The sequence below is a fragment of the Chelonoidis abingdonii genome, chromosome 1, assembly GCF_003597395.2.
Source record: "Chelonoidis abingdonii isolate Lonesome George chromosome 1, CheloAbing_2.0, whole genome shotgun sequence".
NCBI lineage: Eukaryota > Metazoa > Chordata > Testudines > Testudinidae > Chelonoidis > Chelonoidis abingdonii.
The window spans coordinates 158,200,856-158,227,563 of NC_133769.1; the positions used below are offsets into that span (position 1 = coordinate 158,200,856).

At 46.6% G+C, this 26,708-nt stretch overlaps 1 protein-coding gene across 2 annotated transcripts in view; it reads right to left on the reverse strand.

Moving 5' to 3' along the window:
* Positions 1–661: 661 nt before the first annotated feature.
* The window catches only part of PLA1A (phospholipase A1 member A), a 33,521-nt gene continuing 7,474 nt past the window's right edge, over positions 662–26,708 (reverse strand). The window contains exons 3-12 of one of the 2 annotated variants that reach the window (XM_032799924.2): positions 18,165–18,366; positions 16,450–16,627; positions 15,124–15,232; positions 13,603–13,704; positions 11,329–11,418; positions 10,129–10,296; positions 8,458–8,547; positions 7,332–7,440; positions 4,359–4,523; positions 662–2,544 (exon numbers count right to left, since the gene is read on the reverse strand). In XM_032799924.2, coding sequence (XP_032655815.1) covers positions 2,460–2,544; positions 4,359–4,523; positions 7,332–7,440; positions 8,458–8,547; positions 10,129–10,296; positions 11,329–11,418; positions 13,603–13,704; positions 15,124–15,232; positions 16,450–16,627; positions 18,165–18,366 — 1,298 coding nt within the window. In that variant the 3' untranslated portion in view covers positions 662–2,459. The remainder of the gene's footprint in view (positions 2,545–4,358; positions 4,524–7,331; positions 7,441–8,457; positions 8,548–10,128; positions 10,297–11,328; positions 11,419–13,602; positions 13,705–15,123; positions 15,233–16,449; positions 16,628–18,164; positions 18,367–26,708) is intronic. The other variant, XM_075071913.1, reaches the window with a different exon arrangement.

Below are 26,708 nucleotides of genomic sequence, written 5' to 3' on the forward strand. Positions count from 1 at the left end.
GCAAAAGACAACTGCTGTCATCAGTGCTGACTTTTATTTTTCCCGATGGGTGCTCCACTCTCACTCTGCCCTGAGGATCTGCCCCCACTCTACCCCTCCCCCTGAGGCCCTGGCCTTGCTCTGCCTCTTCCCGCCTCTGCTCCGCCCCCTACCCTGAGGTCCCCCAGGCCGCCTGCCCGCCACTCACTGCTCTCCACCCTCCCCAAGTGCCTCCTGCCAGCTGCCAACAGCTGATTGGTGGCGCTGGCGAACAGCTGTGGCTGGTATGTGCTGAGCACCCCCTATTTTTTTCTGTGGGTGCCTGGGCCCCTGAGCACACATGGAATTGGCACCTATGACTGTTGTCACAAGCACTGATACATGAAGCTCAGAACACATGCATGGCAGGAAGGGAGCGGCCCCCTGCACCCCCTGCCACCACACCCAGCTAGAAGAAAAATCAAGCCCTCAAAGGACTGGGGCTCTGCTGAGTCCCCCAGAGAAGCCAGCAGAAGGGTAGGTGCACTCTCCCTTGTGAACTTCCCACCAGGGTGTGCCCCCCCCCCATGATTCTTACATAAAATCATCACTTATAAAGTTTGCAGCTGACACAAAAATTGGAGGGTGGTAAATAATGAAAAGGACAGTTCACTGATACAGAGCAATCCGGATTGCATGGTAAACTGGGTGCAAGCAAACAATATGCATTTTAATATGGCTAAATGTAAATGTAGCCATCTAAGAAAGAAATGTAGCCATATTTATAGAATGGGAGGGTTTCATCCTGGGAAGCAGAGACTCTGAAAAAGATTTGGGGGTCGTGGTGGATAATATGCTGAATATGAGTTCCCAGTGCAACACTGTTGCCAAAGGAGCTAATGCAATCCTGGGAGGCATAAACAGAGGAATCTCGAGTCGGAGTAGAGAGGTTATTTTATCTCTGTATTTGGCCCTGGTGAGACTGCTGCTGGAATAGTGTGTCCTGTTCCACTGTCCACAATTCAAGAAGGAGGTTGATAAACTGGAGAGGGAAGAGCCACACGAATGATTAAAGGATTAGAAAACATGCCCGATAGGGATAGACTCCTATAAACTGGATGGGCAACTGCTGTCCCAAGGGATGAGCGCAGGACCCAAGTTTTGTAGGGTTCTTTCTTCACTCCCTTCCCTCCCCAACCCAATTACCCATCTGTAGGGTTCTGAATCTTGTCATGGTGGGGAAGCCTCCTGGCTCCAGATGAAGGCCTCTCCTTTGCTCTTGTCCCGACTTGTTTCTGCTGGCCAGCTGTTCTCTTGACCTCTGTGTTCTATTTCTTTCATGCAAGGAAAGGGCTTCTCCACCTCAAGTCTGTCTGTCTGGTGAGGTGGCCAATTCAGGGGTTAGAACCCTGATGTTCTTAGGTATTTATTAAAACATGTTTGATTGGGAAACCCCTGAGGAAAGGGACTGGCCCTAAAGAGACTGATGAGCTCTGGCTGAGAGACTACTGCCAGGAAAGGCCTGAGTGTCCAGGCGCAGGGCCACTCTCCCAAGGCTAGATGCAAAGCTCTTGCAGAAGAAGTTGCAGAAAGATTGTCCAGCCCTCGGAGCAGAGCTCGTCACTGACTCCTCTGGCTGTATCTCTTGATCTCCAACTGCCAGGGCTATTGAGCATCTAAATGTAGATGAGTTCCTGAATTAGGGATGAGCCTTATTTTTCAGAGTGGTTTTGGTGTGGTTTTTTTCTTACTAATAAATGGTCTGTTTTGATATTTGAACATTCCTGGCTCTGATAAATCTGAGTATCCAAGAACAGGCCACATCAGCTTTGCCAAAGAGACCCATGGACAAAATGACAATCAGATAGCCAGAATAGCAGCTGGAGTCTTGTCATGATAAGAAAAAACATATCAATGCTGATTACTCTGCAGGACCACTCATATGAAATCAAGAGGGCCTCCAACTCTGTTGGCATCCATGGCCCGGACTAGTTATTTTCACGTCTGTGTGTGTGTGTTGCTAGGGGAATGACCCCTTCCCCTACAAAACCAAAGCCATACAGCTGCATGTTCACTAATAGCAATAATATTTGCATGTCTGGGGCATTTAATGTGAAGATCTCAAAGCACTTTGGAAACATTAAGGAATTAACCGACACTCACGATCTTCTTGAAAGATGAGCATTATCAGCCCCTTTGACAAAGGGAGAAGCCAAGATTAAGCGATTTGTCCAAGGTCTCACAATGGTGCATTTGTAGAGCTGGGAATAGAGCCCACTAGTCCTAACTGCCAATCTGCTGCTCTGACCACTTGACCATAGTCTTTCCTTTCGGCAGTGCACTTCTCTTCCCAGAGCTGTTATTCATTCTATCCTCAAGGTGGGTGGATGAAAAATCCAACTGGTTCTGTCCTTTTTGGAGGAAGTATTGTCCAGAGGGAGGAAGTAAATTTTGGAGCCCAGCACTGTGCCTGTGCATGCTACATGCTCCAGGGGACTCTCCTATGCACAGACCACTGCCAGGTCATGTTCAAAGGGCCTGGTCGCTGTCAGGGACACATACTGAGACAGGCAAAACATCTTCTCACTGTGAGAGAAGCATACTGGAGTTAGGCAAATCTTAAAACAACCAAGGGTGAAAACCTGCTGGTGTCAAAGGACTAGCCTCAGAGGGACTCTTTCTGATCTCCACCTTTTCACGGTTGCTGTTACATTAGTTAGAGGAGTCTCAGATTTTGGGTTTCTCTGCGAAGACAATGTGTTGAGGAATATGGGCTTTCACAGGGTGCCAGATCAGTACACATAGAACTGGCATCACACGCTGATGCTTCAAATTTGGCTTTGCCATCGCACTCAAACAGTCAGAGGTGATGGGCCAGATTGTACCATTTAGGCACACCCCTGACTAGGGGGCGCTGTGGAAGGGGAAGCACAATGCTTCCCAGAATTTCAGCATGCAAGGGATCACAGCTGCTGCACCAGCCTTTAGGAAGGTGCAGCATGCGTTCCCCTGTGTATCCAGCTGGTCCTTGCAAACTGGTGTTGGGGACATAACATCATGACTCTGCCATCCCCCTAACACCTTTGTGGGTCTTTTGCTTTCCAGGGGGCACTGGAAAAAAACAGTCCTCAAAAGAACTCTGGAGAAACAGTAGCACCTTCTCTATGTGTGGGGGTATGAGAGTGGGGAGGCTTCTTGTGTCCTCTTCTGCTTGTGCACCTGTACAAAAGCCCTGCTCTGTCTAGCTTTCGGATGGGCTCTCTAGGCATAAAATGAGGAGTATGTCTCCTAATGACTATGGGGTGCAGTCTAGGGGTCTGCTTATGGTATATCAAGGGCTGTGTTGGAATTGCAAGCTCTCACTTTAAGTGTGAGGGAGGTTTCCTGGTCCTGCATGTAGGCTAGTGGGCTCTGTAGCAAAGCATGCAAACAGTCAGACTGGAAAGAGCCAGCTTAAAGAAAGGTGGGGTGACGTGTGCCTCTCTGTCTTAGGGAGCAGCTTGCTTTGTCTCTCTCTGTTTTTGGGATCATGTGTGTTATTGTTTTGAATTCTAAGCAATAAAGTAGTGTTATGTTGCAATCTTCCATTAAGAGTATTTATGTTTTTATCTAACTTCTCTGTGTGTATGCTGGGAACATAACACTGGTTGTCGGGAATGCTGCATTAAGGTGAGAACCTCATCCCGGTTAGACAGGTTTGCATTTGGTTTGTCCTGCTTTGGAGATGCTAACTAGGGCTGGATGGTAACTACAGTTCAGCAAATAATGGAATTTTTGGTTCAGAAGCTGAATTTAAAGTCCAGGAAAAATTATCCAGGCTGCTTAAAATAAAACACATTATTTCAAAAAAAAAAAAAGTCAAATAAAAAAAAAACAACCTAAAAAAATATTGTTTCAAACCAAAACTATTTGATGACCCAAATTTGGCAAATAACTTTGGAACCTGCCGAAATGCATTGTTTGGTGACAAAATACTTTGTAAAAAAAACAACAAACCCAAAACATTTGCTTTGCTCCAATGGTTCACAGTCTCTGGCACAGTCTGTGCTGCACAGACAAGAAGCAGTGGGGCTCATCCATTAAAATCAGGGGTGTCTCCCATGTAATTCATTTCCTGAATTGTCTCTGTGTGTATGCAGGCAAAGAAAGGGTTGGGGGGCGAGTGAATACAGAGGCCTTTGTGGCACCTCAGCCCTTCCCCAATATCTCCTTCATTTCTGCTGTATGTGGTATCCAGCAACAGGCAGAGAAGAGAAAATGGAGAAGCTCTAACTAACATGCTTAGCTTCTGTGTGACCCCAAGAGGAGTTGTGTTGTCACACAGGGTGAGAAGCGGAAGTACTGAGCCAGCCAAAAAGGCACTCTGGCTGGAGTGAGCTCAAGGGATGTCTCCTGCTTACCGATTACTGACAGGCAGTGCGGTTGTACAGAAGTTGCCAATGATGATGGCCTTGTCCTTCCTCCAGATTTGCAACTTGGGGAGATACTTCAGCGTCACTGCATCTATCTGGCACAGTGGGACTGGGTGAGCCAGCACCGCTTTGCCCAGTTGCTGCTGCTTAGGTCTGCAAGGCAGAGGGAGGGATGTGAATGAGAACAAGGGGCGAACTCTCAGTAGTGTGTGAGCATGCAAGGGGGAATGGGGACACAGGTGTCTACTGAAACATTGGAGATGGTGGGGTTGTTAACAGGAACCCGCATAGAACTTGGTGAGATCTAAGGATCCTTCTATGGCAATCTGAAACTTCATGAGAGGTGGGAGGCTCTGTCCCAATAGACCTCTCTCCTCCTCCAGGGGGATCTCTCTGTGTTATATGCCCTTCCTCTTCAAAGGCTGGAGAATGTGTGGGTGTGGCTGTGTATCTTTCTTCTAATACCACATGATTAAAGCAGCTCCCCCAGATCAGCAAATATTCACTGCTCTGTCCCTCTGTCTTGTAATCCTATCCTGACACTCCAACAAATACAGCACTAAACGTTGCACAGATGGCCAGGAACATTATGAAGTGGGCAAAGCATGGGGTGGAGGATGTTGCCTTCTTTGAAATGTCAGGTGCTGGCCACTGCCAGCAAGAGGGTAAAGGACTGTAAGGAGTATTGATAAGATCCACTAAGAAAAAGCCTGTTTTATAAAGAACAATGAGGCCTGTTAATCCCTACTGTAATTGCATTGATTTTAGTGGAGTTACATGGGAAGGAATTTGGCTCATTGTGTCTGGTTTGCAGTTCTCAGAAAATAAAGTAAGAGAAATGAATGGTAAGAAAATGTAAAACAAAGCAAGGGAAATCCTTCTTTCTGCAGCATGCACTCAACATGTGGGATGCACCCCAACAAATGGGAAGAGAGTCACTGGATTTCAAAGAGGGTTGGTTAATTTTATCACCAGTAATCCTGTGTGTATGGAACTCCGGTTGACTTTAATGATAGTGCTGTGTGTGGAGGCTCTGCGGGACTGAGCACATGATGGCCAAACATTTCAAAGCTGGATGGTTATAGTTAGGGTCCTAACTCCACATGTAGGCATCAAAAAAACCCAACCCCAACATGTTTTCAGAAGTGCTGAGCACCCACAAATCCTACTGAAGTCCCTGGGAGCTGCTGAGTGCTCAACACCCTTGAAAGTCTGGTCACCTATTTAAGTGCCTAAATATAGACTTGGAAGCAAGCAGGCAACCAAGTTTGAAACTGTTGGCCTGATTACGTAGGAAGTCTAGGCTATAGCTGCATGGGAAGCTTCTTCTGTATAACCTGAGATGTGAATTTAAGCTGATATAGTTATACTGGTAGAGCTCACCCCAGGCAGACACTCTTATTATGGTATGAGAGGGTCTTTTTTCAGGTGAGATTATGTTGCTTGGAGAAGGGGTTTAAGCAAAACCAAAAAAAAAGCCACTCTTACTCTGGATTAAAAGCATGTGTGTGTGTGTGCGTGAAAGAGAGAAAGAGAGAGAGAGCAGTATAACTACAGACAAGGCCTAGATTGCATGTCTGTAACAAGAGCCCTGCAAATCTCTGAAAATCTTGTATCTGCAGACCATGTTTGCGGATTGGATATGGATACAAATTTTGAATCCTCAGAGGGCTCTATCTGTAACTCAACCAATTTCCATATGTCCTGTCCTTCTTGAGCTCACATGCCACCTGGTGGACATCCTTAAATGACCAGAATGGCTGTTTGCCTCAAATAGTCATTACTGAGCCACCAAGGTTTAGAGTAGAGCGGGGCCCAGATCCAAGCACCCACACACACATTGTTGGGAAACGTAGACCTGGCCTTAAACTTTCCTGGGCTGCACTTGTCTGTAACTCAGAGGTTTGATTTGTATCTGTTCAAGCTCCAGAAGGTTGGCTGCTTATCGGAATTCATCTAAACTTCTTTGGTCTGCAACGTTAGGCTGGAAATCAATGGAGATGTATGGTGCTTCCTGTTACTGGCCAGGCTGGAAATCCCATGGAAACAGCCCTTCCCTGAGTATCTCAGCCCTGCTGCTCTTGGTCCCAGGCATAGAGGCAGAACACTTCAAAGATCTGGACCAGACTTTGTGCTGAGTGGAGTTGCTGCTCGGCTCAACAGAAAGGGGCCATCTGGGAGCTAGCTCTGGTGCTGCTCTGGCTTTGGCCCCCAGCACACATCCTGCTGGAGGTTGAGGGAAGGGACAAAGGAGCTGTAGAAGCCAGCAAGACTGGCTCTGTGCCTGCTGGGCACTCTCCTTTGCTGGGGAAAGCCCAGCGGAATTAGGACACAGGGCAGGGAGGGGTCAAAGAAGCTGGTCCTTTAATTCAGATACAATTTGGGGGGAGATGGCAGGTTCCAGGTGGATCTTACTGTCCCAAACCTGCCTCTGTCCTCAGTCTCGGTGGATTCCCCTCTCCTAGGTTCATTGCTGAGTAACTGCAGCTGCGTCTGACGAAGTGGGTATTCACCCACGAAAGCTCACGCTCCAAAACGTCTGTTAGTCTATAAGGTGCCACAGGATTCTCTGCTGCTTTTACAGATCCAGACTAGCACGGCTACCCCTCTGATACTTGCAGTTACAATGGATCAGTTAACCACTGTCCTGCTGCACAGAAACGCTTATGTCTCCATAGCCATTTTCAGCTCACATCTCAGGGGCATCAGGGCAGCTGCCTGATTAGTCAGGTATGTATGGCCAGACCCTGGAAGGGAGGTTGGTATTTGCTGGATGTCCCTCTCTTTGCCAGCAGCTAGGTTATCAACTACTCAGTTACATTACTAGGACACCTCGTGGTAATTGCATGTGGTTACTTGTGCTACCGCTATGCACATACATGGCTTAGGAGGACATCTTTGTGCCTGCAACAAGGAAGATGAGGGAGTAAAGACAGGTCAGAGGTGCACATTGTCACTCACATGGTGATCTTCACGCTGGCTGTAGAGTTGCTGCTGCGGAAGGTGATCTCAAGGTTGGTGACCAAGCTTCTCTTCTGCTGCAAGTGAAACTCCACCAGGCTGTGGTACACTGGGCAACAGACAGCACACGACAGAGTGAGGGAACAAGTCCCTGGCTGGACCATGCCTTCAGCACTAACCCTCGCCTTGTACCAATAGGAGGGCTGTCCGTCCTCACCCCCTGCATGCTCTGACCTCTCCAGCACCATATGGAGCAGATTAAGCAAAGCTTTGACAAAAAAAGGGAACAGACTGCCTGCTCAGTTGGAAATATACTTGTTCACTGTTGGGACTCCATTCCTCACTGTTACTTTCTGAGAGTGAGAGTCAGACAGACATAGAGCCAGAGAGTGGGGAGGGCGGCAGAGAGAAAATGAGGGTGTCGGCGGGAGCCATGTCGCCTCTTGTATTAGTGTAAATCAGGAGGAACTTCACTGAGACTAGTGAAGTTACACCGGTGTAACACTGGTGGAAGTGAGAGAAGAATCAGGCCTATTATCCTCTATAGTCTCCAGGAGTGTGGCATGAAATTAGGCTGAGGGCCAGATCTCAAACGCCTTCTAGGGCCAGATTCTACTCTCAGGTACACCAGTGGAAAATGGAGTATCTCTCCAGGAGTCAATGGGTATGGAACTGGATGGAGAAGCTGGCCCATAACTCAGAAGAGGACAGTGGCTTGGGTTATCCCAGCATTTGTAACAGTGATGTTCTTCTATGGCTGGTGAAAGCAGTCCCTTCTCCACTCCTCCAGTGTATAGCTGCTGAAGAAGGCCTAGGGGTAGTGAGACTTGCTGAGGAGCGTGTGTGCGGGGCACGACAGTATCTGTTGTCCCTCACTGAGCACCATGGCACAGCACAATACAGCATTTCTGCAGCAGGTATTGAGGGATTTACAGAAGCTACCATGAAGCCAGATACACTCTGAATCCATTTCTCAAAGCATCTACAGTTTCCACTGGGAGCAGGGGAAGGACCGACATGTTCCAGGCAATGACAGTGACTGTCTTCAGGAGCACTGACATAAATGGAAAGTCTCCATAGTTCATTCATGCCAGAAGCCTGGCTTCCTTCTCTCTTTGCTACTTACTGCAGTATGGGGCTGAGGAGGCAGTCACCAAGTAAACTTTCACCTCCTCGGGGAGCTTTGCCACGCTGACTCCACCGCGCTCCAACAGCCCTAGGGGAAGAAATGAAGCCAAGGCGGAGGGGTAAAGGCCTGGAGGGAACGGGTGGCAGGAACACCTGATTCATTTCTCACCTATCCCACTATTTTGATGTGGATCAACATAGTCTTTACTTATCTCCAGCATCAGTGAGGTCAGGAACAGGCCCACAGTGTCTGCATCCCAGCTGCTCTCCACTGCAGGGTTGCACCAGCACACCCAGCGTTACACCGCTGTGATCACCAGGGCAGCCAGAAGTAAGGAGAGTCACCTGGGCATCCAGGCATGCTCCATGATGACAATACTGTAGCCTCTAGGCCTGATTCCCCACTGCCCTACAGCCTGTGCCATCCTTTGCATCTGTCAAGTGAGTGTAAAAAGGCTTCCCAGTCAGGGTGGTACGGTTTCATCCTCACTTTGTGCAGCATGTACCTAGGGAAAACAGGCTGGCTGTGCTGGAGGGAGGGCTAGTGACTCCTATTATGCATTTCCCCAGCACCAAAGAAGGTACCATACCTTTCAGGGGCAAAATGCTTCCAGCCAGTGGCTTTCCAGCAGTGCACCTCCTCCCACCCCCAGCACAGCTCAAGCTCAGGGGAGCATGAGAGAGTCCTCCCAGTACTGGAATGCAGCCACCTCTGGGGTGAAGAGAGCCACTGTTGGCCAGTATCCTGATGTAGGAGCAATGGGTGAATCTCAAAAGGATTGAAGTTCAGGTTCAGCTCAGTTTAGGGTAAACACTCTGGCTGCTTCTCTGAACTAGCCAAACTTTTTGACTTAAGTGCACATTGGTCAGGCAGGTAAGTGAACAACATCTCCTATTGAAACTTCAGGTGGGAATGTAAGGGCTTATCCACACAAACATTGATTACGTGGCAAGCTGGGGTGTAAATCTACCTGCACTAGCCTGCTGTGCACTAAGTGTCCATGTGGACCCTGCTGATATACACTAATGGTTCATTTGTGCACTTTGATTTACTCCCAATTCATCAAAGTGCACTAAGGAGCAGTTAATGCACATCAGCAGGGTCCACACAGATACTTAGTGTGCAGCAGGATAGTGCAGGGTAGATTTACACCCCAGCTTGCTGTGAACTAAATGTTAGTGTAGACAAGCCCTGAGCAGGAACTGAATTATTCACATTGGAATTTGGCCAGGATACCAGGTTTAACGCTAAAGTTGGTCCCAAACCACAGACTTTGGATCCAGATCTGAACTCAGATTTCTAACCTGCCCCAAGTTCAGAGGAATTTGGATTCAGGATTTTGATTTAGTCTGTTCAGAGGGAGGGGTCAGCTACAAATCTAACCTTTGGCAGGGGAGTAGATCTGGGGACTTTGCTGACATTCATTTCCTCCCTTTATGGAATGTGCCATCGGGTGTTCAGTGGCCGCAGGTGTTCAGAACCTTGGTTTTACATCTCATCCCACAGATGCACTTGGAATGCTTTCCTAGGCAGGTCTGAAACCGAGTAGCTCCTGACCGTCCCCAGCTCAAAAAAATCCAATCTAAATGCCTCACCCTGCAGCAAAGACCTTCAGGTTTCTACTCTCCTCTCCCTTTGGACAGTGGAGTTCCCAGGCTTGTATCATACCTATTCTGGGACAGGAGAGCAGGAAAGGATTGTAACAGTCCAGGCAGTGGCCAGCAAGGAAATTTTCATGACTTGAGCATGGAAACGCCATCATAGGACAGGAATTCTCCAGGGCACTGACATAGAGATGTACCGCCCTCATGTGATCACAGATCAGATAGTTATACCCTGCAAGAAAAAGCAAGACTACAGGAACAGTGACAAGGAAGGGACTGACCTCTTGATCCAATGTGGACGCTCTATGCATTTCTAAAGAGCCCAGCCCAGTAATAGCTAGGGTGCAAGTTAAGAAGCACTTTATTCTGTCTGCGAAGGACACATCAGGTACAATTTTCAAAAGTGCCTAAGCAATTTAGGCATCCAAGTCCCACTGAAAGTCAAGTCACTTAGATGTTTTTGAAATTTTCATTCAAAATCCCCTCCACTCATCCTTTCCATGGGAGCTGTGGACTAAGCAAAAGGCTGCAATTCAGGAGTCATAGGTATTAGCTCCCAGTTCTGCCTCTAACTCACTGTGTGACTGTGAGCAATTCACTCGGCCTCTCTTTGATTCAGTTTCCCAATCTAGAAAATAATGCTACGGATACTTATCCTTCTTTATAAAGCGCTCTGAGGCCTACAGATGGAGAGCCCTATATACAGTAAATTCTAAGGCCTAATCCACATTAGAAAAGGTTTGCCAGCAAAGCTGCACTGACAAGCCCTCTTGGTGTAGATGAAGCTTATACCAGAAGGAAAGGTTTTCTGCCATTATAGCTTATACTGGTTCCCCAAGTGAAATAAGCGATACTGGCAAAATGACTTTTTTTGCGGGTGGAACTGCATTTACACTAGGGCTTTTGCTGGTATACAAATATCATTAAAAAAATCACCCCCTGGGTACAGGCAAAAGTTTCTAGTGGAAACCTGGCCTCGGTGTGCTTAGTGTTTTGGCTGTTAAGTTGTTGCATAATCACAGGTAGTGTTATCTGGGCATTCTTCTTCTCTGAATGCTGAGAGGCAGCTTGGGCAAGATGGGCCGATCTTGTATGATACCGTCATGCTGTGGCTTGGCCTTTACACATTGACTGTCCTGCTGCAGTGTCTGCCACACCCCTGCCCTGGCTCAGGTGGGAATTGTTAGTCAAGCAGCAGCTTTACAGGCTGACCAATTGGAATGAAGGGAACGTCCCTTGTCAACTTGCCGTGAATCCTTCTCACCTAATGAGATGAACCGGGGGCATCCAGGCTGGTCTTTGCCTCCATTGATGAAGTAATCAATATGGCCTACAGGAATCCGGATACCAAAATCTGAAAGGAGCGAAAAACCCTCCTGAGCTATTATTCCTGCTCCTCCTTCTCTAGGGAAACATTCTAGAGGAAGCAGCTATTTTCCATGTTCCAAAGTCTTAAGAACAGGATGTACCTAAGAGTATCTGAGCTGGCCCCAGGCCCACACACAATATGCTGGTTTCTTTACCAGTCTAAGGGAGGATTTCAGGTGTCTTGCCATCTGTTTGCGCTGTACAGATTGCTCCATCCTTGTGTATTGAAGCATGGAGGAGAGTGTTCACCTGGGCCTTTGTTTTAATGGGACTTTAACACTGAAGGAAACTGAATGGGAGAAATCTTAATTTGGGAAACGATTCTCTGGTCACCTTTTTGCTATTTTTCCTTTACTCTATTTGCAGAGATCTGCAACTGAATTAGGAGTTGTTTCCCCCTCCCTTACGGGCTACCCTGCCTGATCCCCAGTGGTGTCAGTGTCCTGGCTTTGTGACTTTATGGTATGTTTCCCAGGAAATGACTGTGAGGTCATCAGTCACCATTGTGACTTCACTGCAGGAGAAGATGATGGGCTGTGATGAAGAGCAAGACTTTTTCCATGTTCTTGCCCTGCATAATTATCTGTGAGAGGCAGTGATATGTAGTGGTTAGAGCACAGGAGCAGGAGTTAGGAGGCCTAGATTCCATGTCTGGTCCTGCCACTGATGATCTCTGTATTTTTGGACACATCATTTAATGTCTCTGGGCATCAGTTTCCCCCTGCTGTAAAATGGAAATAATACTGACTTCTCTTCCAGGAGTTATGAAGCTTAATTCATAAGTCTCTATAGAGAGCTTTGTGGTCTTCAGAGGAAAGGTGCTACAGAAAGGCAAAGAATTATTATTCTATAACATCTTTCATCTAAATTGACCCCTAAGCGCTTTACAAATGTTACTAAGTAATTGTACTATCTCTGGGTCTGATTCTGCTGTTGCTTACACCAGAATAAATGCGAAGTAACTCCCCTGAAGTCAGTGGAAGGAGGAGGAATGAGGCCTTACATACTCACAGGAATCACGGGGAATGTTCAACTGAGCCCATCAGCGCAGCATAACAGTTTAGGACAGGAAGTTAAGAAGAATATTGAATTGAAATCTCCAGGGGCATTTTGGGAGCAGTATGTAATGACCAGAGATGACATAAGGTGAGGACACTGGATCCTGCACCCCAACCTTTGCAAAAGCTGCCAAGGAATCTATAATGGCAATATATTGTCAGAGCCTCAGGTTGTTCAGGAATTGAGAGGAAACCTTCTCCCCTGCCCAATCTTGGAGGAGCTGGACTGATTAGTTTCAGCAGAAACAATCTTCTCCTGGCGAAACCAGGAGCTATGCTGAGCTGGTCCCAGCAGAAGCTTTCTCTGTGTGTTCCTCCACCTGACTTCCTGCCCATTCATTGATCCTGCTGCTTTCAGGTGCTGGGGATGAAGAGAGACAAAGGGAGGAGCAGTGTTTGAGAATTTTTTTGACATTGTCTTGTTTACACTGGGGAAATTTACAATGTAATTCTCAGGGGTGCTATTGTTGGTGGGGCTTCTAGTATAGACAAAGATCTCATGGCCAGATTTATTTTTATTATCGCTTGAGTTAAGCCTTCTGGAAAGCAAGTCTAACCAAAACACATCCACATCCTAATGTGAGACTTGAGCCTATTATCTTCTGACCTAGAAGGAAGAGCCACCGAGGGCCAGATTAACCCAACTCTGGGTCCCGGGCAAACATACACTTTCTAGGCCCCTCTCTTCTAATAACAAACAGCGCTATAGTCCCCTCACCTCAGCTGGTCTGGTCATGGTGTAGATCTGCCAGGACTGGCTGCTCGCCTTGCCACTGCTTGGGGCACTGCTCGTCATGACAGAGGGGCAGCCAGGCCAGACTTGAGGGGCACTGCAACCCGGCGCACCAGGTTGCAATGCCACTCACTCAAGTGAGTGAAGTTCTTTCAGTTTGCACACAAATTTGCATTGGTAAAAAAAATCACCTCCCTCCTGCCCCTTCCCCCAAAATGTGGGCCCTAGCCGGGTGCCTGGTTTGCCTATATGTGAATCTGGCCTTGGAGCTAGCCGCTGGGCCACACTGACAGCTATACACTAACCACTTTCCCGGGCATTAATGATGAATGCAGGGTGGGGAGAAGCACTGGGCTGAAAAGAATAGAAACCAGATTACTGTCTGTATCGGTGTGAATGGCTTCCACAAAGAGAGCATCTCCAGGATCCAGGCGCTCCTCACGGCCGGCTTTTGTGTACTTGGGCCCCGCAGGATCCAGCCCTGTACCAAGATAGAACTAAAGTCTTAACAGCAGACACACTGCCACCCTCTTCCCCCTAAGAGAGCCAGTGCAGACTCTGGAACCAACCTTGGGTTGGAAAAGTTTAGGTTAGCACCGAGAAATCTAGATGCTGATCCAAATGTCTTCAGGCCGCAAAAGGGAACAGGAAATTGGATATAATTTCTAGTACGCTTGTGAAATCACAGGGTGGGAATGAGTGGGGAAAGGGAATTGCCAGAAGGTACTGATGCCTGTAATTTACCTGGCAGAGGTAAAAGGGGAAAGAAGGAAGACACATATTGAGCTACTGTTACAAGTTAAATGTTCAGAAAGGGCAGAAGGCCCTGAATGTGAGGTTGGTGAGCATGTAATTACTGGGGAAGAAAATGATGCTACTTTTATACGCCTGGTGAGGATGTAAATAATAATGTTACTGTTGAAGGTGAATCTCAAAATGCTTATGAGGAAACAGAGGAAGAGAAATGTGCCAATTTCCCCTTCTGCTAAATAACTTGGGCCATAACATATACACAGACCTAAAATCAGACTAAACTAATCATAATAATGCACGTATTTTTTAAATGTAGAGGAAGAGGATTGTGATGCAGGTAGCTAGACGGACTGTATGTAATGCACCTCTGAGTGTAAAGTGTGCCCTGTGACTGAGCTAGCTCAACATGGCAGCTCTACAGAGTGAGTCACACACACTGTGCTCTCTCTTGGGAGCTGCACTGTTGTTCCTGCTTGTTGTTGTTCTTCCTGAATCAGAAATAAGAGCTATTCACTTGAAAGCATGTCTTTTGTTCTTTTTGTATTGGAAACGTAGGAGTGATCTTTGTGCTGGGGGGCCAGCAAGGACCATCTGATGCAAGCTTTTTTGTGGTTCCCCTAGAACTAGGTCCAATTAGGCTTTCCAGCCAGGACATTTTTCCTCTAAGATGGTACAAGCTGTGAGCTGAAAGGATCAGCTCTTTATAATTCATTCCTATTGCTCTCAGTCACACAAACAATTCTTTAGTGTTAGTGTGAACATACAAAACTATTCTCAAGTATTAATGCTTTCATTCTCATTGGGTCTAGATTTCCCATCATTAATTGATGGTGCAGTGACAATTGGTCTCCACTCACCCAGCAAGTGGTGTGAATTTTATAATTTGACTGTGTGTGAAAATGTTATGGGGTCTTCACAGTCTGAACAGTGAGACCTGCAAGTGAAATCCTGTGCTCATCAGAGGGTTGCTGGCCATTATTCCAAGAAAAAACATTCCTGAAGTGCTCTGTAGCTCAGAAGTACCCACAAGCCCAAGACTTCTCAGCTAAAGGACCATTATCAATCCCTTCCCATCAACCTTGAGATGCTCTTTCTGTCCTCACAGTTCAGGGCCATTGGGAGAATCTTGGACCTAATGTTACAATACCTGTAATCCTTCCCAGCTGGCCTCCATGGAACTGCCCCACCAGACCTGCAACATGTGCTCCAAGGCTCACCCCAATGAGGTGGATAGATGTCCCTGACACTCCGAGTGCCTGAGGAGTTGGTAATAATAGTTAGTACTTTTCACCCCAAGGTCTCAAAGCACTTTTCAGAGGTGAGTCTATTATTTACCCCCATTTTACAGATAGGAAAACAGAGGCACAGGGAAAAGTGATCTACACAGCCACACAGCAGATCAGTGGCAAAGCCTGGTTTGCTGTCCCCTGTCCTGTGCACTGCTCATGGGCTGCACAGCTTCTCTCAGTGCATAGGGTGGGTAACCAGAGAGAAATGAAGAGTAGTGGATATTATCCTTTCTTAGTTCTTTCTGACATACTGATCATGCACACAAGATCACTCCAAGTCAGAGCGGTCATCTCCTTCAGCCCCCTTCAAGTTCCCTCCCCTTGGACTATCTTCACTCTGGAGCACTTCCCTCAGAACCTCCTAGTTGGGTGACACTACCCCATCACCTGGATGTCCCTTCAGCAGGAACAAGAAGGACAAGGTCTCTCTCGTGGCTTCCTCACCTCCCCACCCCATGCTGGTGTTGTTTTCTCTTGTTCCATTGGTTTTAGTTGCATAGGTTAGATTCCATTGACTTGAATGGGACTAAAGCACTTACTTCAGCGTTTTCTGAATAAGGGTCAATATGATGTGATATGATACCATGAGTCCTAGTTAAATATAATGGGATGCAACAGATACAGGGCAACGCATTCTGAGGCAATACAGTATAACGAGACAGGACACAACACATTTATCCTACCACCACAGCTTTGATAGTGTTTGAGACTCACTTTTCACAGATGTAAACGATAACACAGGGGGAAAGCAATGGCATATCAAGGTCTTTGCCTGCAATATGTGAGGATACAATACTGTGTGGGTCCTGTGATATAGACATGACAATGCAGTATGGTACAATGCAATATAGTAAAACACAATGATAGGCACTCCAGTGTGTGACAATCTATACAATGGGGCAAATGAGAGGGGTCAAGAGGTGGAGAAAGGCAGTGTCCTTACTACACAGACCCATGGATTGATGGGTTGGAGCAGCAGATGACAGCTCAGCGCACAGCTGGGCTGTGATACTCAGGAGAAGAGGATCTGGGTACCTGGGTATCTGTTTGGCCACTGCAGTGAGCTTATGATGGAATAAACAGCAGAAGTCAGAGTGGAAGCTACTGTCTGGGTTGGTTTGCATTTGCACCTGTTTCTGTCCCATGGCCATGCTCCTCCCACCCAGACATTCATTTCCACCTACCAGCAACTTGCTGATGAAACGAGAGATCTCTATGCTCAGCTCCATGACATTTTCCACAGCACCAGGGTAGGTTCTTGTAGCTCCATAAATCCAGTCAACTGCGACCAGATTCACCTTGGCAGCTCGGAAGAATGCACCCATGAGTCCATTGATCCAGGAGGGCTTTGTGCCCAGTGCTCTGGTGAGCCATCAGAAATAAATATGTCAGATACCTTCCAAAATGGGGCATGCACATACGCAGACTTCCCCTCTGGGGTGGTGTCTCAAAATCTCCCTGCTGGGACTGCCATACGGTAGGTGAAAGTTTTGTCTACTCTCAGACAGCCCTAAACAGGCTTCCTTCACTGCAGTTCACAGACTGTTTTCACCTATAGCCATCCTGCCCGTTATGAGTCAGAAAGAAACCAAACATTTACATGATGAAAACTAACACCTTCATGACAGCAGCTTGAGTGAAATTGCCAGAGGCATCAGTCTTGCCATAGTGCTTAAGCTAATCACCAGCTAAGGTCAAGAAGAAATTTCCTTCCATACAGAGAGTATAATCTAGTGAACAGAGTAGAGGTCTAGGCACCAGAAGCTCCTAGTCCTAGCTCTGCTACCAGAGACCTTGGGCAAATCGCATAGGTCCAGATTTTTAAAAGCATTTAGCGCTGGAACACCAAATTGATTTAGAAGCCTAAATCCCATTCTTAAAAGGGGTTTAGGCACTCAAGAACCAAAATCCTGTCAATTGTCCATGGTATTTGATTTTGGCTTCCAAGTGCCTAAATCTCTTTTAAAATGAGGTTTAGCCTCCTAAATCAGTTGGGCATTACAATATTGAGTGCAGCGATGCCTAAATACCTTGAAAAATTTGGGCTTTAACCTCTCTGTGTCACAATTCCTCTTCCATAAAATATGTATTTACCACTGCATGTATTTTATTTATTGATTTCATTTTATAATGTCTCACTCACCCCAGAAATTAAACTAACATGATTTAAAATCAACTATGGGCTGGCTGATGCTCTCACAATAAAAGAAACCCACCAAATGACCACAGCTTTAAAAACCCTGGCTCAAACTCCCTGCCTCCAGGGTGAGAAGAAGAAAGGTGGGTTTGGCAGGCTTTCTAGTAGGTTAAGAAATCCAGGCACTGAATGGCTAGGGGAACAGAGGGAGAAAACTCCAAAGCAAAGACTCTTTGTGAAGAAAAATAGTGAAAAAACAGGGGAGAAGACTGAATTTTGGGAGAAGGTGGAGGGATATCCCTGATTTTTTAAACCTGTGGACATTTGAAATTTTAACATTTAATTGAAATGTTGAAATTTGAAGTATTTTGACCAGCTCTGCAGCTCGTCTCAAGATGAGGGTGAATTAATGTCACAAAAAGTATATTAATATTTTCTCCTTTTTTTTGGTTGGAATTAGAAATGTTGACTAGATTTTTCATTGACATTTTGAAATTCAGGTCTTTTGATATGGAATATCTTCCCCTCCAGTTTAAGCACCTGGCCTGATTGTGGATTATAAACTCTTTGGGGCAGGGAATATCATTTCATTCTAGGTTTGTGCTGTGCCTACCACCTGGGGGTTCTGGTCCATGACCAAGGCTCCTAGGTGCTATGGTAAAACGAATAATAAGTAATAGCAGCTGAGGTATGACATGAGGAGAGAGAAGGAGATCTCTGAGGTAGCTGAGACTGAAAGTGTCCAGCTCGGTTTACGCTTACCTGAAGCCATGGATTATTATCTTGGTGTCCAGGCTGATATTGAAGTTGGAGTTCTTGATGTCATCGCCAAGTGATATCAGCTGCCCACAGCTGGGGTTTGAGGAGGTGAACAGAAGAAACTGGACCTTAAGTTTCGTGCCCTGCAAGAAGCTTGCAGTCTGAAAGTCAGAGCAGGGCTGCACTGGGTCATAGGCCTCTTGCCCTGCAGTAAGAAAGAAACAAAAACATGCATGCCTAGTCTGTGTATGCCCACTGGGAAAGAGCAAATGGAGGGGAGGGGGATGATGGGCTTGTAGTTAGGGCACTGCACTGAGACATTGGAGAGTGGGGTACAATTCTCCACTCTACCACAGCCTTCCAGTGTGATCTTCAGCAGGTCACTTAATTTTTCTGTGCCTCCTTTTCCCACGTAAAATGAGGATAGTACTCTTGTGGCACTGAGGCCTAGTGATGGTTCACTACTGTGTGTCATCAACTCATCAGCCCTGACCTACTCATTGCACCTAACATACTGTTGTCATAATCTATCGTATACAAACTGATAACATGCTGGTCCCAAAAATCATCACGTGGTATATGTACAGGGATGTACAGAGAGTTATAAATATGTGCTGGAATTATGTTCTTAAAATGTGCTTGGCCAGCAATACCTAGTCCGGTCTGCCCTAGACAAAAGAGTGTGTATGCTTTTCTGACCAGCCAGGCGGAGACAATGAAGGTCAGGCCCGGCTCCAGGCACCAGCTGAGCAAGCATGTGCTTGGGGGGCCAAGGGGAAGCGGTGGCACGTCAGGCTGTTCAGCGGCAATTCGGTGGCAGGTCCCTTGGTCCCTCGCAGAGGGAAGGACCTGCTGCCAAATTGCTGCTGAAGAAGAAAGTGGTGCACTGGAGCTGCCTCCGATCACAGATTTTTTTTTTTTTTTTGCTTTTTTTCTCCAGTTGGGGTGGCAAAAACCCTGGAGCCGGTCCTGATGAGGGTACATCTACATAAAAGGTAAACAGATTTGATAAGTGGGGGAGAAAACAGCCTGGTGTTTACACCTCAGTAGGAAAGAGAAACTTCATCTGGCCTTCCTTTTCAAGAATACATTTCAAAGGTTTACTGGACTATGACAAGAGGGGGAGACAACCACTAATTTAAGTTATCCTTCACCTGAGGAGACAAAGAAACCAAGCACTTTGAGATCTGAGAAGGGTCCTGGCTAAAAAAACTGGTCAGTCAGACTGGAAGAAAGATGGGTGAGAAAAACTTCTTTGAACAAAGGACTCTAGTTTGTTAAGTTAGATTGAAGTTTTAGAAGTGTATTCTTATTTTTGTTTGTTTGTAACCATTTCTAGCTTTATTCCTTATACTTGCTATCACTTAATCCAATACCCTTTCATTAATAAACGTACCTTTTTTTTTTTTTAACTATAAACTATCTCTGTGCTTTTGTTGAAGTGGAGGGTCTGTCAACACCAGTTAAATTAATAAGCTGCTGTATACTGTCTCTTTCAAGGAGCAGTGAACTATAGAAAGTTCTGTGAGTGCTACAGCCATTGGGGCTGAGCACTGCAGATAGATGTCTCTGGGGAACTCGGGAATTGGGGTTCACTGATTGTTACCTGCTAGGCAAGGTTTGGACTGGCAGGGTAATAAAGAGTTTGCTGCAAGGCAGACAAGCTCGAGTGGCAGGGAACTGACACATGCAACTCAGCCGCAGCAAAGCTCTCATTTGCTGAGGCTGGGGGGAGTAACAGTGATTCTTAGGCTTGGAAACCCCAGCAGATAGATCAGCTAGAGTCGTAACTATTCAGATTGTGACGTTTTGGGGGCAGGGACAGTCTTTTGCTCTGTGTTTGTATAACACGTGACCCAATGAAGCTCTGATTGGCTTCAGAAAGGCCCAGACTGTTGGCATACCTCTGAGAAGCACATGCCCACTCTGGTCTGTGTAATTCTTGCATGTGTTTTTCCACCTCCACCCTCCATCATACCTGGCTACTCTCTCTTAGTCACTTGAGCTCTAGAGATGGCTCTCTCCAGATTCTATCAGCAACACAGTGAGCATCAGCCAGAGAGGATCACTCAAGAGCAAAGTAAGGTCCCTCTTTAGTCCCTTAAGGCAGAGTTCCCAGCCCCCACCTGCATGACAATACATCTGCTACAGTTCCCCAAATGGTTGTTTATTCTGTGTGCTGCATTCGTCATTCTGAAAGCAGTACAAGCTCCCTGTCAACATAGGCTGTTATATTGGTCTAACTAGAGTGGTATAATTATGCTGGTGTAGTTAGGCTGGTAAATTTCCCCATGTAAACAAGCCCTTAGTGTTTTGTTTAGTCCCTTGCCATAGCATGCTATCTGCCAGGTATATTGTGAAGTTAAATGTATCATTATTTGTAAAGTGCTTTAAAATCTTTGCATGGAGAACACTACAGAAATGCTATATTTTTATAAATTCAGTGACACTTTTACATGCATGTATATATTGTGCAGAAATGACATATATGACAATTTGAAAATGAGCCTTTTAGGTCATATTCATCCTTAGTGCAACTGTGATGCTCTGTACCTCGGAGGAACACCCTGCACCCCCATGTTCATCCTTATAATATGATTGTGTGGTATCCAATGCAAAGTTTGTCATGTCGGGTGTCTTCAGAAGCCTCATGATGCACTGAGCATTCATAGACTCTAGGACTGGAAGGGACCTCGAGAGGTCATCGAGTCCAGTCCCCTGCCCTCATGGCAGGACCAAATACTGTCTAGACCATCCATGATAGACCCCCCCCCAAAGTGCAGTTTGTGGAGTTCTGTTGTGGCGCGCTTAAACCCGCCTCCGCTGTATATCCTCCCGCGCATCCCCCGTCCGCTGTTTTTTGGTGTGAAAATTTTAAATGGCTGTCCAAGGGAAGGGGGTGGGGGATTTTGTCGTCGCATGGGGGGGGGGGGGGGGGAAGGAAATTTGAGGCGGGGAAGGCGGGAAGGGGGCGGATTCACAACCTCCCGAGGCAATTTATTCCAGTCCAACCAGTTAGGAACTTTTCCTAATGTCCAACCTAAATCTCCTTGCTGCAGTTTAAGCCCATTGCTTCTTGTTCTATCATTAGAGGCTAAGTGAACAAGTTTTCTCCTCCTCCTGATGACCACCCTTTTAGATACCTGAAAACTGCTATCATGTCCCCTCATCTTCTCTTTCTCCAAACTAAATAAACCAATTCTTTCACCTTCCTTCAAGGTCATGTCTCAAGACCTTAATCATTCTGTTGCTTCTTCTCTGGACCCCTCCAATTTCTCCACATCCTTTCTTGAAATGCGGTGCCAGAACTGGACACAATACTCCAGTTGGAGGCCTAACCAAGCGCAGAGTAGAAGCGGAAGAATGACTTCTCGGTCTGTTTACAACATACCTGTAATCCATCCCAGAATCACGTTTGCTTTTTTTGCAACAGCATCACACTGTTGACTCATATTTAGCTTGTGGTCCACCATGACCCCTAGATCTCTTTCTGCCATACTCCCTTCTAGACAGTCTTTCCCATTCTGTATGTGTGGATACTGATTGTTCCTTCCTAAGTGAGCACTTTGCATTTGTCTTATTGAACTTCATCCGGTTTACCTCAGACCATCTCCAATTTGTCTAGATCATTTGAATTTGACCCGTTCCTCCAAAGCAGTTGCAATCCCCCCAGTTTGGATCGTCCGCAAACTTAATAAGCATTACTTTCTATGCCAACATCTAAGTTGTTGATGAAGATATTGAACAGAGCCAGTCCCAAAACAGACCCCTGCAGAACCCCACTTGTTATAATCCTTTCCAGCAGGATTGGAACCATTAATAACTAATCTGAGTACGGTTATCCACCAGTTATGCATCCACCTTATAGTAGCCATCTAAATTGTATTTGCCTAGTTTATCGATAAGGATATCAGCGAGACCGTATCAAATGCCTTACTAAAGTCTAGGTATAACCACATCCACGCTTCCTCTTATCCACAAGATTCGTATCCTATCAAAGAAAGCACTCAGATTGGTTTGACACGATTGTTCTTTACAAATCCATGCTGGCTATTTCCCTATCACTCTACCACCTCTGCAAGTGTTTGCAGATGATATCTTTAATTAATTGCTCCATTATCTCCCTGGCACAGAGTAAACTAACTGGTCTGTAGTTTCCTGGTTGTTTTTATTTCCCTTTTATAGATGGGCACTATAATTTGCCCTTTTCCAGTCTTCTGGAATCTCTTCCGTCTCCCATGACTTTCCAAAGATAATAGCTAGAGGCTCAGAACCTCCTCTATTAACTCCTTGAGTATTCTAGGATGCATTCATCAGGCCCTGCTGACTTGCAGGCATCTAACTTTTCTAAAGTGATTTATTAACTTTCTCTTTTTTTATTTTATCTTCTAACCTACCCCCTTCCCATAGACATCACTATGTTAGACATTCCTTCAGACTTCTCAGTGAAGACCGAAACAAAGAAGTCATTAAGCAATCTCTGCCATTTCCAAGTTTCTGTTACTGTTTCTCCCTCCTCACTGAGCAGTGGGCCTACCCTGTCCTTGGTCTTCCTCTTGCTTCTAATGTATTGATAAAAAGTCTTCTTGTTTCCCTTTATTCCCATAGCTAGTTTGAGCTCATTTTGTGCCTTTCCCTTTCTAATCTTGCCCCTGCATTCCCGTGTTATTTGCCTATATTCATCCTTTGTAATCTGTCCTAGTTTCCATTTTTTATATGACTCCTTTTTATTTTGTACATTGTGGTTGTAGTAATGTTATAGGTTGTAATTTCATGTATATAGTTATGAGGCTGAAAATATGTCATCATGGCTTAAACAAGCCCAGGCAAAACTCTCCAGGGGGGCAGTTCACACCTCCTCAGGCCATATATGGGACAAACCCAGCCCAGCCTCAAAGGAACAATGTACACTGGCCTAGGCAGCAACAAAGGATCTGTCGGACTCTCGCGTGAGTCACCCCCCCCTTCCCTTCGTCAGTTTGGGACTATGATGAGGTAATGCTTACCTGACTCTGAATGGGGTGGGGTCAAGGCCAAGAGGGAAGAAAGAACATGAAAAAAAGGGAGAGAAGTTTGCCATGCTCTCTCTCTTCCACCTCTGTCTACAGACACTCACCAAATGACTGAAGTGCTGATCAAAGGGGAGAGCCTGGCTGAAGGGCAACCAGCCTGTGGTGAGAAGCATCTTAACATTTTCAGTGCCCTTACAAACTTAGATCAGTTTAGAATGTGTTTTGCATTTCATTTGACCAAATCTGACTTGTTGTGCTTTGACTTATAATCACTTAAAACCTATCTTTTGTAGTTAATAAATGTATTTATTTATTCTGCCTGAAGCAGTGCGTTTGCTTTGAAGTGTGATAGAGACTCCTCTTGGGATAACAAGCCTGGTACATATAAATTTTTTGTTAAACTGATGAACTCATATAAGCTGGCAGCGTCCAGCAGGCATAACTGTGCACTGCAAGACAGAGGTTTCTAGGGTTATGTCTGGGGCCAGAGATATTGGCTGGTGTCATTCAGATGCACAATCCAGGCAGCGGCTGGCCAAAAGTGCTCACTCATGTAGCTGGGAGAAGCTTACATGCCAAAGGCTGTGTGTGAGCAGTCCGGGAGTGGGGGTTCTCTCAGCAGAGCAGGGTATGGCTGGCTCCTGGAGTTGAGGATTGGAGTGACCTAGCAGATCAACAGTCCAGAAAACACCAGAGGAAAGTCACAGCAACCCCACTGAAAAGCTTGACTCTTCTCCATGCTCATTCTCTCTCCTCTACACCCTAAACTTTTGTTCTTTATCTAAACAACCTCGAAGCCATGTTTAAAACAGAAACAAGAAATCCCCTTACAAATCATTCATTATCATATCATCAGAATCATAGAATATTAGGGTTGGAGGAGACCTCAGGAGGTCATCTAGTCCAATATCCTGCTCAAAGCAGGGCCACCATCAACTAAACCATTCTAGCGAGGGCTTTGTCAAGCCAGGCCTTAAAAATCTTCCTAGGTAACCCATTCCAGTGCTTCACCACCTTCCCAGTGAAAAAGTTTTTCCTTAATATTTAATCTAAACCTCCCCCACTGCAACTTGAGACCATTACTCCTTGTTCTGTCATCTGCCACTATTGAGAACAGCCTAGCTCCAGCCTCTTTGGAAGCCCCCTTCAGGTAGTTGAAGGCTGCTATCAAATCTCCCCTCACTCTTCTCTTCTGCAGACTAAATAACTCCAGAAAACAGCCCTGGGAGATGGCTGTGGTAGGGAACCTAGGCTGATTGGGGGAGCAGCCTCAGCTGAGACCACACCCCAATCAGCCCACAGCTGGCCCTATAAAGGGGCTGGTAGGCTGGAGCTAAGACAGAGTCTCTCTCTAGCTTGTTGAGAGAGGAGGGCCTGGCTGCTGGGAGCTGAGCAGGTCCTTGAGTGGAGTAGGGCTGGGGAAAGGCTAGAGGAGCTTGGGAGCTCCAGCCTGGAAATTCCCCAGGCTGCAGGCCTTGATAAAGGCTGGAAAGGTACTGGGGTTGCAGAGGGGCAGCCAAGGGTAGGCAGAAGCAGCAGGTCCAAACCCCTTTGCCTATGATGAGTGGCTTGTACACTGCAGTCTGCCCCAGTGAACGGTGGCTACATGGTGCCTGGCAGTAGCCAAAGACTGAGGTGAGGTGGACATAGGAGGTTGAGGTTTCCCCTGAGTGGGGGGACCCAGATTGTGGGTTGCTGCAGTGGGCATAACACCTGAGTAAAGGGGCACTGGGGTCTGGGAGGGACATGGGGGCCAGTGGCAAGTAGGATGTTGGCCAGCAGAGGGTGCTCCAAAGGCTGGAGAGCTAATTTCCAGGATGACCAGCGGGAGGTGCCATGCCGATAAGTCGCCACACTGCTACAAGGGCCAACGGCATATTGAGCTGTATTAGTAGGAGCACTGCTAGCTGATTGAGGGAAGTGATTATTCTCCTCTATTTGGCACTTGTGAGGCCACACCTGGAGTATTGCGTCCAGTTTTGGTCCCCACATTACAGAAGGGATGGGGACAAAATGGAGAGAGTCCAGCAGAGGGCAATGAAAATGATTAGGGGGCTGGGATACATGACTGATGAGGAGAGGCTGAGGGAACTGGAGTTATTTAGTCTGCAGAAGAGAAGAGTGAGAGGGGATTTAATAGCAGCCTTCAGCTACCTGAAGGAGGCTTCCAAAGAGGCTGGAGCTTGGCTGTTCTCAATAGTGGCAGATGACAGAGCAAGGGTTTACTGCCCTGCTACAGCCTTCTTGGCAACAAGGACACACTGCTGACTCATATCCAGCTTCTCATCCACTGTAATCCCCAGGTCCTTTTCTGCAGAACTGCTGCTTAGTCAGTCAGTTCCCAGCCTGTAGCAGTGCATGGGATTCTTCCTTCCTAAGTACATGACTCTGCACTTGTCCTTGTTGAACCTCATCAGATTTGTTTTGGCCCAAACCTCCAATTTGTCTAGGTCACTCTGAACCCTATCCCTATCCTCTAGTGTATCTACCTCTCCCCCCAGTTTAGTATTATCTGCGAACTTGCTGAGGGTGCAATCCATCCCATCATCCAGATCATTAATAAAGATGCTGAACAAAACCAGTCCCAGGACCGACTCCTGAGGCACTCCACTTGATACCGGCTGCTAACTAGATATTGAGCCATTGATCACTACTCGTTGAGCCCTATGATCTAGCCAGCTTTCTATCCACCTTATAGTCCATTCATTCAATCCATTCTTCTTTAATTTGCTGGCAAGAATACTGTGGGAGACAGTATCAAAAGCTTTGCTAAAGTCAAGATATATCATGTCCCTTGCTTTCCCCATATCCACAGGGCCAGTTATCTCATCACAGAAGGCAATCAGGTTGGTCAGGCATGACTTGCCCTTGGTGCAGAGGTGAAAGTAAGCCGGTATGGTCCAGTACATCGTACCAGCAAGAGCCAGTACGCCGTGCCAGTCTGAACCGGCTTCCGTGGTGGTGATTTAAAGAACACATGGCTCCAGCCACTGCGGGGAGCCCTGGGCCCTTTAAAGTGCCACCGGAGCTCTAGCAGCCAGGCTCAGGTGGGGATTTAAAGGGCCCGGAGCTCTGCAGTGGCGGGAGCCCCAGGCCCTGTAATTCACATCTGAGCCCTGGGGCTCCCAGCCACCTCTGCAGCTGGTAGCTCTGGGGTGATTTAAAGGCCCTGGGGCTCCCAGCCACAGCTAAAGCCCCAGGGCCTTTAAATCTTGAAAGACCACGCCTCTTCCAGTTGAGGCCACTCCCCCGCTCAGGACTCTGGCGTATCGGTAAGTCCTTTAAGTTACTTTCACCCCTGCCTTGGTGAATCCATGTTGACTGTTCCTGATCACCTTCCTCTCCTCCAAGTGCTTCAAAATGCTATCCCAACTGAGGACACTATAAAAATATCCTGGAGGGACCATTGTTGAATGTTGCAAGGAGCTGAGAGTCAAGAGACTCAGGGCCCAAGTCTCACACTGCAGGATATGAGAATCTCCCACTGAAATCTATTGGGACTTACCCATGCCTGTGTGGACAGGGAAAGGAGAAC